Source organism: Macrobrachium nipponense, chromosome 42 (genome assembly GCF_015104395.2).
Source record: "Macrobrachium nipponense isolate FS-2020 chromosome 42, ASM1510439v2, whole genome shotgun sequence".
NCBI lineage: Eukaryota > Metazoa > Arthropoda > Malacostraca > Decapoda > Palaemonidae > Macrobrachium > Macrobrachium nipponense.
The window spans coordinates 44,709,169-44,727,607 of record NC_061103.1 but is presented as its reverse complement, the minus strand read 5'-3'; the positions used below and the strand labels follow the sequence as shown (position 1 = coordinate 44,727,607).

Sequence of the window (18,439 nt, the reverse complement as noted above, 5' to 3'; positions counted from 1 at the left end):
TGACAACCCAGAAGTCATACTTTCTGCCACGTGTGGCTACTCATGAAATACATTCATACACATTCATACCCACTTTCACAATAATACCCACATCACAGTGACGAGACATTTCAGTCACCTCAGAGTTACGTCACGCAGAACACAAGACAAGCGGAAGGAAGACGCCCAAATCAATAGAACGTCACTTTAAAACGTCCGCCGAGACGTTCGGAGTAGTACCACCCATCCATTAGGAGTTTTGGGGGGGAATAATTTCACTAATTAGTATTCATAGTCATTACTGACGTGGTGTGGTAATGAGCGTCGGGACTGGGAAATGACATTGTGTTTCGTCACTCGCAGGCTCTGAGTGGCAAGCAGTGACGCGATGATAATGAAGATTCTCTAGGGTACTACTTCTACTGCTTCTGCTTCGTTGGCGGCAGGAGAAAATCATCTCGCACGATTCAAATCAATTTTTGGGGGGTGATTTCAGATCTGGTTAGACCAAAATGTATTGGACCAAGAATAGGTCTGATCCGTAATCGAGGTGGGTGGTAATGCTTTTTTTTTTTTAGAAATGGGATTAGGTACGAGCGAAACTGGTTACTCTTTAGAAATGGGTTTGGGTACAAATGAAATTGGGTACTCTTTAGAAATGGGATTGGGTACAAACGAAATTGGATACTTAGAAATGGAATTGGGTACAAACGATATTGGGTACTTTTTAGAGATGGGATTGGGTACTTTTTAGAAATGGGTTTGGGTACAAACAACATTGGGTACTCTTTACAAGTGGGATTGTGTACAAACGAAATTGGTTACTCTTTAGAAATGGGATTGGGTACAAACGAAATTGAGTACTCTTCAGAAATGGGAATTGGGTACAAACGAAACTGAGTACTCCTAAGGAATGGAATTGGGTACAAACGAAATTGGGTACTTTTTTTTTTTTTTTTTTTTTTTTGAGAGAGAGAGAGAGACGAGAGAGAGGGAGAAGAGAGAGACGAGAGAGAGAGAGAGAGAGAGAGAGAGAGTAAATCCTGTGAAACTATTACGATGGTAAATTTGGACTTGGCGATAAAGTTAAAGTGACATTTTAGCAGCCGTTCGTGAGTGGATTCTGTAAATGAATGTCAAATGATGTAGGTTACGTAGCTACTTAAGAACCAGGGTCATTATGCTCAGATGTATCCATAGTTGTAAAAAAAATAACAGACTTGTAAAAAGAGATGAACGCTTAGCAACTTAACCTCAGTTATTTCACAAAATAAAATGTTTCTTTATGTATATGACACAGTAACAGACTTGTAAAAAGAGCTGAACGCATAGCAACTTAACCTCAGTCTTTTCACAAAATAAAATGTTTTTTAAGTATATGACGTAGTTGATAATACAATTTCATATGAATGATAAGCATTACAAAGAAACCATTCATTATGAGCTCAGGCATTTGTTGGTAACAGGAAATACCTGAGCTCATGGTAATAGCATTCTAAATCATATCAAATTATCATTTACGTGGGAACATAGAAAAGAATGTTTTTCACTCAATAAATATCCACAATATGTTTAATTTTCTTTTTGATATTTGTAATCCCACTACAAGGGAGTAGCGTTATTTATTCACGTCTGTATGTCTGTTTCAATGTCTTAATCATTTCCTGCAACTGCAGTGAAGTCTTTCATCACAGAAATGAAATAACTGCACAGAAATTAAATAATTGCACACACTATGAAACAATGGCACACTTTACCTTCAAAACGATTCGCCTGACGTTGACGAAAATAACTTCAGGACTAAGTTTCTCTGGGCTCTTAAAACTAAACATTACATCTTGTTAGCAAAATATTGACTCCCTCAAATGAGGAGTTATTTTTCTTCTTCTTCGGATAAACTGTGGTTGATATTCTCTCTATAAACCGTAGTTGTTTTGTTTTTCTGTTTACTTAATTATTTTTTGAAGCTGTGGTTCCAGTTGTCAGCACAAAGTGGTGTACGTGGAATCTGAATCTGAAAAGAAATTTATAAAAAAAAAAATATGAGTTTTGTATTCACTGTAAATGTATGGGTAGAGAGAGAGAGAGAGAGAGAGAGAGAGAGAGAGAAGAGATACATATGATGAGGTTTCTATGTAATGATTCCCCTCTCTCTCTCTCTCTCTCTGTCTCTCTCTCTCTCTCTCTCTCATTCACTGTAAATATATAGGCAAATGGAGAGAGAGAGAGAGAGAGAGAGAGAGAGAGAGAGAGAGAGAGAGATTACATATTATGAAGTTTCTGGGCAATGATTCCCTGTTCTCTCTCTCTCTCTCTCTCTCTCTCTCTCTCTCTCTCTCTCTCTCTCTCCCTCCAGCATAACAAAGTACATCCTCACTAATAAATAATCCAATCGATTACACGTGGAGACAGGAAACCACCAATTGGAAAAACTCTTCTCATAAAAAAATAAAAAAACACCGAGATATAATTAGGCAACAGAGAAGCTAATCCCTGGAATCACACCGAACGAGTTACTGTTTACGAATGAAAGAGCAGCTCGTTGCCCTTGTTAATTCACGAGAACGCTGCTCCTGCTGGAGGGGTGGGAAAGGAGGTCATTCGGGGTCATATCGAGCTAACGCTAAAGGTCATTTGGCATGATGGGAATGTTTGCTGAGGGATAATTTGGCGTAATTGGAGGCAGGCGAACGCTGCAAAGTTGAGAACGCTAGGATTCATTTTGAGAACTTTGGGATAGGCAGCTCGTCTATTTGTGTTACAGCATTCTTCAGAAATGTAGATATTTTGCAGGATAGTTATTCATTTTTTTAAGCATTTCAAATCCACTCGCAGGTAGTGTATGGTTTAATGGGACGCCAGAATGACAATGAATGTCCAATGGGGATTTTATTTTGGTGGTGCTGTACGCACACTTTATATATATATATATATATATATATATATATATATATAATATACACACCTTGTATATAGAATATAATATATATGTGTGTGTGTGTGTGTGTGCGGCGCGCGCGCGCACGCGTGTGTGTGTGTAAAACGCTCCATGATATAGGAAAGAAACTACTCTCTTTTTAAGTAGCCGGGGAAAGAAAACATAAAAAAGAAAAAAACTGCTCTCCAATTCTCTAGAGCGCGAAAGAACCCCATCCTTAAAAGGACTCCGGAAGGATAAAGGTACCCTTCTAGATATTAGGATTTAGTAGGCCGGTTTGAGGATGGGCCGGGGGGTGAGGGGGGCGGGGGGTAATGGAAACTAGGTTTCTTTCGGTTCAAAGGGATAATAATCAAAACAGTTTCTATGGGAACTACCAATGAGAGCGGCCATATTGAAATGGCGGAGGTGGGGGGTGAGGAGGGGGGGGTGGGGGGGGGGGGGGGGCTGTGGAAAGTTTGTAGTAGGAAAAAAGGTAGCGTAGGTCCACTGTCACTGAAATTGGAACTCCTCCCGGCCCCCCGCCTCCCGTTCAATTCTTTTAGCCGAATGAACGCAACCGTTGAATTCAGTGGGTCTTGTATTGTAATATAATATAATATAATATATATATATATATATATAATATATATACATATATAATATATATATATATATATATATATATATATATATATATATATATATATGTATATTATGAATAATTATCACATCACCGTTGTGATGTGATGATAATTATTCTCTGTTGGCCGAATTGATAACGTCACTGTCCGTCCTGATTTCGTTTCCGTCCTCTGGACGGTGGTTCGATCCCATGAGGGGACGAAATTATTATCAACTAAAAATTCCCCTTCGGTACATATATGAAAATATATCAATTCCGAGGTAGAGCGAATTAGATATTAAAGGACATTTGTAGCTCGAATTATATATATATCTATTACATATATATATTATATATATATATATATATATAGATATATATATATATATAATATAAATTATTATATATATAATAATATGTAAATAATATATCTGTTTAAATTAAATTAAAATTTTTTAAAAAAATCTATATATATATATATATGTTTATACTATATATATATATATATATATATATATATATATATATATATTATTATATATATATGTTTATACATAGAGAGAGAGAGAGAGAGAGATTTACAAACTGAAATAAAAAAAGAACATTCTAATAATAAAATTCTGGTTTCTGACATTCGTGTTTCAATAAGAAGAATAATTCGTCTCTGCGACGAAATTCCAACTATAACTGATTCACTTAAGGTAGATTCTCGGATGACCCTTATTCTTACGAGACGTTCGTTTGGTGGCTGCTGATTGGCTGGTACCGGGAGGTAGGCAGCTCCCAGCCAATCAGCGGCCGCCAAACTAACGTCTCGTAGGCATAGGGCTCACTCAAGAATCTACCTTAAGTGAACCAGTTATAGGACTAGATACAGAAAACCTTGGAACACGGCATCATGAACAGGACTGAGTAACCTTCGAGAAACTTACAAAAGAGACCAATATTTTACTAAATTTACATCTCCTAATGATGGCGTTTTCTTCTGAATTTCCGTTATGTGTTTTATCGGAACTGACAGTGATCAGCCGCCTACGATATCACTGGGCTAATCGCGAATGGCAGATCAGGAGGGTTTCGTCGGTGAAATAGGTGAGCAGTCTTGATATCGTTGTCTCCTTAGAAGCAATCTTTGATTTTGTCGTCTCTTAAGAAGCTGTCTTTGATTTCGTCGTCTCTTTAGAAGCAGTCTTTGATTTCGTAGTCTCTTTAGAAGCCATCTCTGAGATCAGTGTCTCCTTAGAAGCAATCTTTGATTTCGTTGTCTAGAAGCAATTCTCGATTTCTTTGTCTCTTTAGAAGCAATCTTTGATTTCATCGTCTCTTAAGAAGCAAGCTTTGAGATCAGTGTCTCCTTAGAGGCAATCTTTGATTTCGCTTTCTCTTTAGAAGCAATCTTTGATTGAACTGTCTCTATAGAAGCAATCTTTGACTTCATCGTTCTTTAGAAGCAATCTTTGATTTCATTGTCTCTTTATAAACAATCTTTGATTTCATTGTCTCTTTAGAAACAATCTTTGATATCGTTGTCTCCTTAGAAGCAATCTTTGATTTCATTGTCTCTTTACAAACAATCTTTGATTTCGTTGTCTCTTTAGAAAAAATCTTTGGTATCGTTGTCTCCATAGAAGCAATCTTTGATTTCATTGTCTCTTTAGAACTAATCTTTGATTTCACTGTTTCTTTAGTAAAACTGTACCGTGGTGGTCATAACGATTTGGTCGTCCGGCCATTCTGATAAGTTTCTAGCTATCTTTCAGCTAACAGCAATTCCCAGTCTAAACTAACCTGTAATTTACATTTACTAATCAATTTATGAGATACGTCTAAAGATTATTGCTTCTAAATATGGTAGCATATGGAGAGATAATCATAATATGGTAGGTGATAAGTACTGAATTCTCCTTAGTTTGTGTCCATTCATTCGGGTGCTGCATAATGCAGAGATGTCAAAATTAGTTTCTACAACTCCAGTACATCAGCCAATCAGAAACAAGATAGGATCATGGGCCAGATCAGATGTGTATTTTTATCACCAGCTCAAAAATAAAACACGAAATATAAACATAGAAAAACACACAAAAGTAGATATAGAAAAACAAAATATTATTATTTGCTCAATGTTCCAAGTATTATTTGTTTTTCTTGGGAGATAGATATACTGGTGGCCAGACAGAAGAAAGTTGAGTTCAATACACTTTAAAAATTTAGGGCTGAGTAGTTTCAAATACTTTAATCTTGGCAGAGGTTAAAATAATAGGAGAGCAATCCCCCCTGATTTCACTGGTCAGTTTTCTTTCGATTGTGCTAAAAAGAAAGAGAATTCTTTTGAAGAGACAATTCTTCTTTTACGGAGAGCAATGGCAACATTGGAAAACTTTTCTTGAAAGAAATCTTCTTGGGTAAGATCAGGACCAAACGTCATAAATATAAAATCACAATAAATCTCAGTTTCAGAAAGCAACAATTCTTAGGTTTATGTAGTCACAATGAACGCCTCTTTTAAAAACTTTTATATCTAAAAAGAACTAGCAAAATCTATACAGCAGATAAAAGAACACTGATTTTTACCTTTCATTTTTGCTGAATTAAAGATTACAATGTTAATATTGTACGTCAACTTTTATTGCACGACAAAATATGATAACAAAATGGCCTAAACTCAATAGTTTTGTTTTTCGTTTTACGTGTGAGGTAAATGGGATTGATGTTCTATTTCAGCTCATGAAATTATATGATATTTGGTCAGGCCCATTAAATCCAAGAAATGTACCTTTATAAACGTTAGACTGGCAGTAAATTAATCTGATTTACCTTGCGTAATTGAAATGAGACACACAGCAGCAGGGCGCATTAAGAGACTACACACGATAATGAACGACTTACCTGAGTCTTCGAAAAGGTCAGAATGTCCTCGTCGAAGTTGAAGTCTAAAGCTGAGACGTGGGGATTTCTGTGCCATTCTCTCTGGCAGCCTGGCTCACTGTGGAGCGCGTGGTCATCGTAATGGCGGTCGTGGGCTCATCTTTTATACAATGCGTCGTCAACGCGTCGTTGGATTCGAGGTCTTGGCTCTTGGCGGACCGAGGCTTAGAGGACCCGCCCCTCCTGCGGGGGAACACCGAGTTCTCGACAGCTAGGGCGTTGTTGACGTCCTTCCTAGCCGCGCACGTGCACGCCTTCATGAAGCTCTTCTTGAAGTTTTCGCTCAAGAAGGCATACAAGATGGGGTTGATGGCGGAGTTGATGTAAGATAAACAAGAGGAGATGAGGAAGAGGACCACCATGAAGGGGCTCTGCCCCTCCCTAGGGGGGCTGAATATCAGGGCCAGCTGCAGCACCCAGTAGGGCAGCCAGCATATGACGTAGACCGTGATGACCGTCAGCACCATCTTGGTCACTTTCCGGTGGCTCTTCTTCTTCTCTTTCGACTTGGCCTTGGGACCGACGGACTTGAGCTTTTGCAGGACGAGTATATAAAAGATGAAGATGAGGACGAGGGGGATGCCGAAGGCCAGGATGAACGAGTAGAGGGTGAAGACAAACTGGCCGCTGACGCCGAAGCCGTCCGGCCAAAAGATGTTGCAGTTGATGAGGTCGTTCACTTCGAGGGTGTTCGAGTACATGAAGATGGGGACGATCATGAGGGCCGAGGTGGTCCATGCCGTCAGGGACACCAGTTTCGAGATCATGGGCGTGCGGAACTTGGGCGAACTGATGGGGTGGCAGACGGCGATGTACCTGTCGGCGCTCATGATGGTGAGGAAGAGCGAGCTGGTGAACTGATTCAGTGAGGTCGTGATCATGTAGAGTTTACACATGATGGACCCAAAGGTCCAGTAGCCCAAGACCGAGGTGATCATCAGGAAGGGGATGCCGATCACGAAGAGCTCGTCTGCGATTGCGAGGTTTAGGATGTAGAGGTTCGTCACCGTCTGCATTTTGGAGAACCTCGTGACGACGTAGATGACTAGTGAATTGCCACACAGGCCAACCAGGAAAGCTATGGCGTAGCATCCTTGCATGACGATGTTTGCTACCATGTGAATCGGGGAGACCTCTCCGGAGAAGACGCCCAGAGTGCAGTTTCCCGTGTTGTTGTCTAGACTTGATTCGTTGAGGTACGAGCAGTTAAGGGGAAATGAGTCGTTGGTGTCAAATTCGACTGGCGAGCTCTCCTCCATCTTGCCTGCAGGGGTGGTGTCTTGACGTCACAAAAAAATAAGTCGTTCACTCTGTTTTTTAATATAAATCTCCCATTTTGAGGTCCGGATTGTGATGATAATTTTATTCTCTAGCAGAATGTTAAGCAGCCCTCTACTAAATCAGTCCAATAGGTGAAGATTATATACAGTTTCTGATTTCTAGTAAGCTGGAAGATTTTGGAAATAAATAATCTACAGTATCTTCACTTTATCCGCCATAGTTCCGTGTATTTTTTACTAAAGACAATTGGTTACAATATAATTTCATAAACTATGAACTCTCACAAGGACCCAAACCAATAATTTTTATTTTCTATACTGAGCCTTGGTTCGTCATTTTTAACGCTTACTGTACCTCAATTCGCTCTAATTTATATATATAAACATATACTGGTGCAACACTTTTAATGCTTACTGTACCTTTGTGCGTCTAAATATATATAGAAAATATAGAGTTATTACTCTCATGCGAAACAAGCAAAGAATTATTTCCCACAAAATTCTCGAGTCTTTTCCAGGTGGTACCTCGTTAATGGCGGTTCTTCCTATTCAGGGCAAACCCGATTTTTGTCGAGTGTGTTCCTCTGGCCTCTGATATCGCTGAGTTTTAGAGAGGAGAGAGATTCCATTGCATCATCTGGGGAAAAGAAAATAAAATATGTTAGAACCGTTTTCAAAATTCCAAAATTAGATTTATTCGTGGACTTTTTCAGTTATAATTAGGTCCATTCATCCTATAATACATTTTTATCCACATGACATGATTTAACATATCGTTTTTGATGTGCATGAATAATATACATAGTGAGACAGCAGAAAGTATAGTTCAATATGTCACAAAACACTTCTTAGGAGAAAATGTTGTAAATGGAATATCTTTCTACACATTTATCATATCAGCTTTCATATGTGAATGGCCTATTATTTCTTACAGGGAAATAACATTCTAACATATAAAAAGAGTTTGTAGGTTAATATAAACTTGTTTGACCTCTGCTTAAGCCAGCTGAACATTCATGAACAAATAGCTTGGAAAACTGTGCTAAACTAAACATAAATAAATAAATCTGAGTCTGAATGCTCGAGTTATTTTTCTTGTCGAATTTAAATAAAAACTGGAAAAAATTCATTTCCCGTGACGAAAACGAGAGAGAGAGAGAGAGAGAGAGAGAGAGGAGAGAGAGAGAGAGAGAGACCATTCCTCATATTCAAATTATTCCTTATTACATTTCACTTTCCTCTCCAGATCCGAATTTCCTCCAGGCCACATTCCTGAGGCGTAGCTGTATGTAAGAAGACTCGGGGGTGGGGGGCGGTTATTCGTGGCTGGAGGATTGAAGTGTACTCGAGTACCTTGGCGGAGAATACCCTTTACACACAAACACACACACATTTTATATATATAGTATATATATAATATATAGATATTTATTATATATATAATATATATGAATGTATATGGATTGAGGCTGCTAGCCTTTTGCCCTTCTCTTCCAAGATCCATCTCGCTCCCCGGTTGCCTAACCACCAGAAAAAATTCCATTTCAATATTTAGATCAGCAGATCTGCACCGGAATTTTCGGGTGACTGACCTCGATTCATTCCTCTAGTCGGAAATTAAGTACAACATGCAGTATACTCTCTTTCCCCCAAATGTCATTTTCACTTCTATATTTTCTTTTACTTTTTTGCTTACTTTTGGAAATTAAGTATATACGGTATACTCTCTTTACCCAAATGTCATTTTCACTTCTGTTTTCTTTTAATTTTTGGTTACTTTTTGGCTACGCTACTTAGTGTAAGCTTTGCATTTATAATGAACAAATTCTCAGGCAAGGATTTTAATTAGTTTTTGAATTTCAAGCTGGACAATTTTGTTTAAATCTATTTACCGAATCTGTACACTGCAAATGATGAATGTTCCTTTTTAAACACTGCACTATCAAGAAAGCAAAGAATGTACTTCTGTTCAAATGTACACTTAACAGTTAAATGCGCCTGTCTGCAGAATTTGAACATTAGAGTCTTCGTGGTTCTTGTTTAAAAAATTATCCAAGTAAATACACACACACACACACATACACGAAAACAACTGAGTTTACTTAAGTTGCAGTGCAATTGCACTCGATTAAATCTGGGATATTTCATTTATGAAGGGAAATAAATCCTTATCCCTCTTGACCCTTGAAGGATTCAACCCCGACTTTATTTTCTCATAACAATGTTGATTTCTATCAGCCACCCACACCCAACCCCCCAAAACCCCCGCGGAGGGTAAACGCCTTCCATTCATTCTTGATTTCGAAACCAAGCTATGCGAGTCTCAAAAGTATGAGGTAATATCTTCATTTTGAATACCGCTGGATCTGTTATAAGTTCAAGTAAAGATATATATTCGTCTCTGAGCTAAGCATGACGAGATATATGAGACGAAAGTAATATATTCCAAAGAAAGAAATAGATTATTTATTTTTATTTTTAATCAGATCATCTAAAAATGAAACATTTCGTTACCAGAAACACGAACCTCGATTTTCTCGGAATGGAACTCTGACATTTCCAAGAGCTAATCCCTTCAGTTAATTCTGGATTAACACAAGCTTCACAAAGTGCTGGAAAATATTACAGTAACAATGATTTTCTGAGGAGCCTCTCTGACGCATGTCACTCAGGAAACACAGTTCATAAAACACAGAGTGATTTTACCTTTTCGATATCAAATTGCCGTTCAACAGTATCTGATTTCATAACATTCATAACAAATACACGAAGTTAGTAACTGCGGCGAAAATCGAATAAGATGAGAAATACCCCGGTTCAAAATATGTCACTAAATCGAGTTTTTCATTCACTCGTAAACATAATATTCTACATATTTCCATGAAAATCAAACAATGACGCTTTGAGATATGTCATGAGAGAGATAGAAATCGACAAGCAGACAAGGCGTGATCCGACCTCCAGCTTACTCGCAGGCCGTGCTAAAATCTAGGGTCAAGTAGAGAGTTATTTCACCGACAAAAATTAAAGTAAATACGCTGTATTTTATTAATAATGATTGTTCTGTAGTGTCTAGCATACACAATATTCATTTTCTATATTTTCACATTTTCATTCTAATAAATAAGCCACAAATATCCTATCCTAAAATTCCTGTTTCTTTAACTCAACGCGGAGCACCTTTTTCAGACCTTTTTAGGCTTTTCCATAAACCCTTCCTACTCCCCCAACAACAACAACAACAACAACAACAACAACAACAACAAGCTAGTTTGTAGGCTTACTCCCCAAGTAAGCGAAACTAGACGTCTAGGACCAATTCAACTCCTTTCAACTTCGTCTATTTAAAACTTTCTGAGAAAATACTCTGGGATTAAGAAAGATTTTAGAAGTTGCTCAGAATTATTCGCTATTTTTTTCACACATTTATTAGTCTGCCAATTGGCCAATTGGAAGTTCTTCGATGATCGTTGCACAATATTTTTTTCAAGGTTCGAATATCGATTTATCAACCTTTCATGAAGGAAGATAAAGAGCGGGAGAGTGATCAGTCTTTTACAGAGTTTAAGCCCTAATATGGATTGGTAGAACTTTGCCATTTATTTAAACCTTGGAGAACACCAGCTATAATGGTTTTTCAGGTATATGAACGATATATAGCTCTTAAGTGTCCTGACAGGATACTTGCATAAGAACCTCACATCCGCATTTATAATCACTGAAATTGCTTGCTAAACCCTTTTGAAAACCCTTTTGACTTTTGTTCACGAACTAGAAGAGCATAGGATTATTAACCCCTTTATAGTGTTAAGCCCTAATACGCTGATAAATACTTTTGCAATACCAATAAATTTTATTACATGCATTTGGACTCTTGAAACTACTTGCAAAAGCTTTGCTTTCTATTCACGAAAAAAAATGTTTTGCTGATAAATCCTTTTGCAATACCAATAACATGATGAAAGATTTGAGCCTGTCATGAAGGAGGAGAACCAATACGTAATCCCGGGCTAATATGTTACACATTTGGTGCTTTGGGATTATGATGTGACATGATTAATGGCCTGTGTTTTAGAGACATATTCCGCCGCGTGTATTTCTGGTAATCGCTTTTACCAAGAAAAAAAGAGTGAAAAAATTGAATACTTTTACTTTTACCAGGTAAGAAAGTGAAAAAATTGAATACTTTTACTTTTGCCAGGAAAAAAGTTAAAAAATGGAATACTTTTACTTTTACCAGGAGAAAAAGTGGAAAAAAGGGAATACGTTTACTTTTACCAGGAAAACAAAGTGAAATAATTAAATACTTTTACTTTTAACAGGAAAAAAATGAAAATATGGAAGACTTTTACTTTTACCAGGAAAAAAGTGAAAATATGGAATACTTTTACTTTTAACAGGAAAAAAGTGAAAAAATTGAATACTTTGACTTTTACCAGGAAAAAAAAGTGAAAAAATGGAATACTTTGACTTTTACCAGGAAATAAGTGAAAAAATGGAATACTTTGACTTTTACCAGGAAAAAAGTGAAAAAATGGAATACTTGGACATTTACCAGGAAAAAAGTGAAAAAATGGAACACCTTTACTTTTACCAGGAAAAAAAGTGAAAAAATTGAATATTTTTACTTTCATCAGGAAAAAGAAGTGAAAAAAAATGGAATTCTTTCACTTTTATCAGGAAAAAAGTGAAAAAATGGAATACTTTTGCTTTTATCAGGAACAAAAGTGAAAAAATGGAATACTTTTATCACAAAGCCATAAAAAGCAGTTGGCTGTTATCTTGCAATGACAGAACTGAATATAAGTTCGCTAATTATTTAGCAATGAGAATTGAATTATCGCATAAAAAAGTGAAAATCATTTTTAATCATGGTAAGAGATACACACCAGGTACCTGTTGATCTTGCAATGAGAATTGGATGACTCTGATAGACCAAAAATAATAACAATAACTTCAAATCATAAATTTCCAGAACACTCTTAATTCTTTTCCTTTAGTGACAGTATCATTTTCTTACCAATAGAAAAAGCAAATACCTCCTCCACGTGAATGAAGTTAAACTGATCTCTAATAAGACACTAATTAATAATTTCCAGTTCATTAACTGCAAAGGAATCGTTTCAGCACAGGTATTATGTTTAAATGATAAAAAAAACTGTTATAAGTGTGAATTTTTTTTATTTGTTTCATTTATAAACTGAATTATATGTTTATCAAAAGTCTACTACCAGGTTTAATTCAAGTCTTATTTATTAAAAAGATTAAATGAAATCTAAACCTTATTCTTTGTTTTACCTATTCATTGGTTTATTCATTTTTCCAATATGTATTAACAGGTTTAATTCAAGTTTTTTTTTTTTTTTAATAATTGATTTATGTATTTTATTCGGATATCTATTACCAGGTTTAAAGAGAATTGAATCCTTTTTGATGAAGCAAGAGATCAAATCAGTAAATAAGCAACATGCCCTGTTGGACCTTCAATTCTAAATAGTTTTGGAGGCTACTGACTAAATTTATAAAACGCACTTCGCTGACTTGCCTCAAATATAATCGGATTAAATATATGCTTTGCTTTACTTCATTACCTAAAATGAATACGGGAAAACCTCAAAGGTCACATTACCAAAACAATTAAAAATAAAAAAAACAAATACCTTCCTCTGATATCTTCATGTTGAAATCCTGAATCGTTTTCTATAATAAAGAAAGAAAAGATCTCGGGAAATTTCTTTTATGAGTTTTTTTTTCTTTTTTGTAACCTGTTTCTTTCCATCGGTAACTGTACCCCCAGTGGATTTGAAGTCGTGCAAAACTTGATGACAAAAATATATTGGCCGGGACTTTTAACTTTCTTTTTAACCCAGGACATTTTACGAAAAGTAATCTTAAACTTTTTTTTTTTACTTTCTTGAAAAGTGATCTCTTTCTGTATTCCATATCATCTTCTGTAATTTGTTTCAAATGAACGCTGTAATATTCTCTGAGCATCGTCAGTGTCCCAAGTAGGTTTGTTCCATATGACTTGGGTGGTTCATCTTCTGAATAATAATAATAATAATAATAATAATAATAATAATAATAATAATAATAATAATAATAATAATAATGCACGGACAATACATGAGACAGACTAAAGAACTAGCCAGCGATGACAATTGGCAATGGCTACAGAGGGGAGAGCTAAAGAAGGAAACTGAAGGAATGATAACAGCGGCACAAGATCAGGCCCTAAGAACCAGATATGTTCAAAGAACGATAGACGGAAATAACATCTCTCCCATATGTAGGAAGTGCAATACGAAAAATGAAACCATAAACCACATAGCAAGTGAATGCCCGGCACTTGCACAGAACCAGTACAAAAAGAGGCATGATTCAGTGGCAAAAGCCCTCCACTGGAGCCTGTGCAAGAAACATCAGCTACCTGGCAGTAATAAGTGGTACGAGCACCAACCTGAAGGAGTGATAGAAAGCGATCAGGCAAAGATCCTCTGGGACTATGGTATCAGAACGGATAGGGTCATGCGTACAAACAGACCAGACGTGACGTTGATTGACAAAGTCAAGAAGAAAGTATCACTCATTGATGTCGCAATACCATGGGACACCAGAGTTGGAAGAGAAAATAAGAGAGGGAAAAAAAATGGATAAGTATCAAGATCTGAAAATAGAAATAAGAAGGATATGGGATATGCCAGTGGAGATTGTACCCATAATCATAGGAGCACTAGGCACGATCCCAAGATCCCTGAAAAGGAATCTAGAAAAACTAGAGGCCGAAGTAGCTCCAGGACTCATGCAGAAAGAGTGTGATCCTAGAAAACGGCACACATAGTAAGAAAAGTGATGGACTCCTAAGGAGGCAGGATGCAACCCGGAACCCCACACTATAAATACCACCCAGTCGAATTGGAGGACTGTGATAGAGCAAAAAAAAAAAATAAATAAATAAATAATAATAATAATAATAATAAAATAATAATAATAATAATAATAATAATAATAATAATAATAATAATAATAATAATAATAGTAATAATAATAATAACATGGTCGACAAAGACCTTCTTTCTGCCATTATATTCAATAAAATAATAATAATAATAATAATAATAATAATAATAATAATAATAATAATAATAATAATAATAATAATAATAATAATACGGAAGTGTAGGGGCACAAAAGACCAGCTCCTGATAGACAAAATGGTAATGAAGAACAGTAGGAGAAGGAAAACCAACCTAAGCATGGCATGGATAGACTATAAGAAAGCCTTCGACATGATACCACACACATGGCTAATAGAATGCCTGAAAATATATGGGGCAGAGGAAAACACCATCACCTTCCTCAAAAATACAATGCGCAACTGGAATACAATACTTACAAGCTCTGGAATAAGACTAGCAGAGGTTAAAATCAGGAGAGGGATCTTCCAGGGCGACTCACTGTCCCCACTACTCTTCGTAGTAGCCATGATTCCCATGACAAAAGTACTACAGAAGATGGATGCCGGGTACCAACTCAAGAAAAGAGGCAACAGAATCAACCATCTGATGTTCAGGGACGACATCAAGCTGTATGGTAAGAGCATCAAGGAAATAGATACCCTAATCCAGACTGTAAAGATTGTATCTGGGGACATCAGGATGGAGTTTCGATAGAAAAATGCGCCTTAGTCAACATACAAAAAGGCAAAGTAACGAGAACTGAAGGGATAAAGCTACCAGATGGGAGCAACATCAAACACATAGATGAAACAGGATACAAATACCTGGGAATAATGGAAGGAGGGGATATAAAACACCAAGAGATGAAGGACACGATCAGGAAAGAATATATGCAGAGACTCAAGGCGATACTCAAGTCAAAACTCAACGCCGGAAATATAATAACAGCCATAAACACATGGGCAGTGCCAGTAATCAGATACAGCGCAGGAATAGTGGAATGGACGAAGGCAGAACTTCGCAGCATAGATCAGAAAACCAGGAAACATATGACAATACACAAAGCACTACACCCAAGAGCAAATACGGACAGACTATACATAACACCAAAGGAAGGAGGGAGAGGATTACTAAGTATAGAGGACTGCGTCAACATCGAGAACAGAGCACTGGGGCAATATCTGAAAACTAGTGAAGACGAGTGGCTAAAGAGTGCATGGGAAGAAGGACTAATAAAAGTAGACGAAGACCCAGAAATATACAGAGACAGGAGAATGACACACAGAACAGAGGACTGGCACAACAAACCAAAGCACGGACAATACACGAGACAGACTAAAGAACTAGCCAGCGATGACACGTGGCAATGGCTACAGAGGGGAGAGCTCAAGAAGGAAACTGAAGGAATGATAACAGCGGCACAAGATCAGGCCCTAAGAACCAGATATGTTCAAAGAACGATAGACGGAAATAACATCTCTCCCATATGTAGGAAGTACAATACGAAAAATGAAACCATAAACCACATAGCAAGCGAATGTCCGGCACTTGCACAGAACCAGTACAAAAAGAGGCATGATTCAGTGGCAAAAGCCCTCCACTGGAGCCTGTGCAAGAAACATCAGCTACCTTGCAGTAATAAGTGGTATGAGCACCAACCTGAGGGAGTGATAAAAAACGATCAGGCAAAGATCCTCTGGGACTGTGGTATCAGAACAGATAGGGTGATACGTGCAAATAGACCAGAAGTGACGTTGATTGACAAAATCAAGAAGAAAGTATCACTTATTGATGTCGCAATACCATGGGACACCAGAGTTGAAGAGAAAGAGAGGGAAAAAATGGATTAGTATCAAGATCTGAAAATAGAAATAAGAAGGATATGGGATATGCCAGTGGAAATTGTACCCATAATCATAGGAACACTAGGCACGATCCCAAGATCCCTGAAAAGGAATCTAGAAAAACTAGAGGCTGAAGTAGCTCCAGGACTCATGCAGAAGTGTGTGATCCTAGAAACGGCGCACATAGTAAGAAAAGTGGACTCCTAAGGAGGTAATAATAATAATAATAATAATAATAATAATAATAATAATAATAATAATAATTAATCGCTCAGGCTTCAATATTGCATTGTATAAATACTTGATGAGAAAATAACAAAAAAATACGTATTTCTTAAGCCCCGTTGCATATCACACACAAAAAAACAATTAAATCAAGTACTCGGAACTGATATACTATATATATACAAGACCTTGTTTCATTTTCCTTTACGTGCAGCCTGTTCATTTCTTTGTGAAATAAAGAGATACACATAGAGGCTAAAACACCAATATATACTGAAAAAGAGTTCCAGAAGGCGGAAGGATAAATATCACCTGCATCTACGGACGAAGTCCCACCCTGAGAAGGCGTCGTCGTAGTGAACCTATAGATGAGTTTTATATCCTTTCGCTTTATACTTAAAAATAATACACCCCCCCCCCCCCCCCCAAAAAAAAAATAAAAAAAGTCAGATTTATTCGGGGGGGGGGGGGGGGGGAACAATCGGAATGTCTTGATTAAGTTGCTGTTTATGAAAAATCTCCAATTTTATCATCATTCGTATTTTGTCGAAAGCTGGAAAGGTTTAACAAAATACTAAAAAAAAAAAAAAAAAAAAAAAAAAAAAAAAAAAAAAAAAAAAAAAAAAAAATTTTTTTTTTTTTTTTTTTTTTTTTTTTTGGGGGGGGGGGGGGCTGGAAAAAAAAACAAAAAACAATCGAAATATGATAAAAGTTGCTGTTTATGAAAAATCTACAGGATATGTTTTTATATCTTTCTGCTTTTCCTTAAAAAAAATTCATTGGGGGGGGGGGGGGAAGGCCCTGAAAAAACATTTCAATGCCGTGATTAAGGTTGCTGTTCATGAAAAATCTACAATTATATCATTATTCGTATTATTGTCGAAAGTTGAGACAAACATGCTCATAATTCAGTTTCGTCGATATAACTAATATAATCCAATTCAATTGACATAAAAGCTATATAATTGATATAATTATGAAAACAATTTAACTTATATTATTGATATATGACAATTTGACAAAAAAAAAAAAAAAAAAAAAATGTCAGATTTTTTTGGAGGGGCGGGGGGGGGGTGGGGGGGGGGGGGCTGCCCCAAAAACCCCAATCTCAATGTCGTGATTAAGTTTGCTGTTTATGAAAAATCTACAATTATATTATTATTCCTATTATTGTCGAAAGTTGAGAACATGACCATAATTCAGCTTCGTTCATATAACTGATATAATCCTATTCAATTGACATAAAGCTATGTAATTGACATATTATGATACAATGTAACTTATACAATTGATATATGACAATTTGACAGATATAATTGATTTACTAAAATTTCACTAATGAAATAGATATTTCAATTGATACTACTGATCTATTACAATTTAATTGAAATAATTGATATAACACAATTTATCATACAATTTAAATTTTATGACTCCTATAGTACAATTTACCTGATATATTACATTATAATTTATATAATTCCCATAGTACAATCTAATTGACATAACATACAACCATTGATTTTCGCTTACTCGGGGAGTAAGCCTAACAACTACGTTGTTGTTGCTGTTGGGAGTGGGGGGGGGGGGGGGGGGGGGGGGGGGGGGGGGGGGGGGGGGGGAGGTAAGAAAGGTCTATGGAAAAGCCTAAACAGACCTGAAAATGTGTTTCGCGTCGAGTTACA

General features: G+C 36.7%; 1 protein-coding gene across 4 annotated transcripts in view; it reads right to left on the bottom strand.

The window, feature by feature from the left end:
* Positions 1-987: 987 nt before the first annotated feature.
* Positions 988-18,439, bottom strand: part of LOC135213179 (somatostatin receptor type 2-like) — a 252,641-nt gene continuing 235,189 nt past the window's right edge. For all 4 annotated transcript variants that reach the window (XM_064247143.1, XM_064247142.1, XM_064247145.1 and 1 more), the window contains 2 exons: positions 6,408-8,363; positions 988-1,993 (listed from right to left, as the gene is read on the bottom strand). In XM_064247143.1, the coding sequence (XP_064103213.1) occupies positions 6,452-7,705 (1,254 nt within the window). In that variant the 5' untranslated portion in view covers positions 7,706-8,363 and the 3' untranslated portion in view covers positions 988-1,993; positions 6,408-6,451. The remainder of the gene's footprint in view (positions 1,994-6,407; positions 8,364-18,439) is intronic.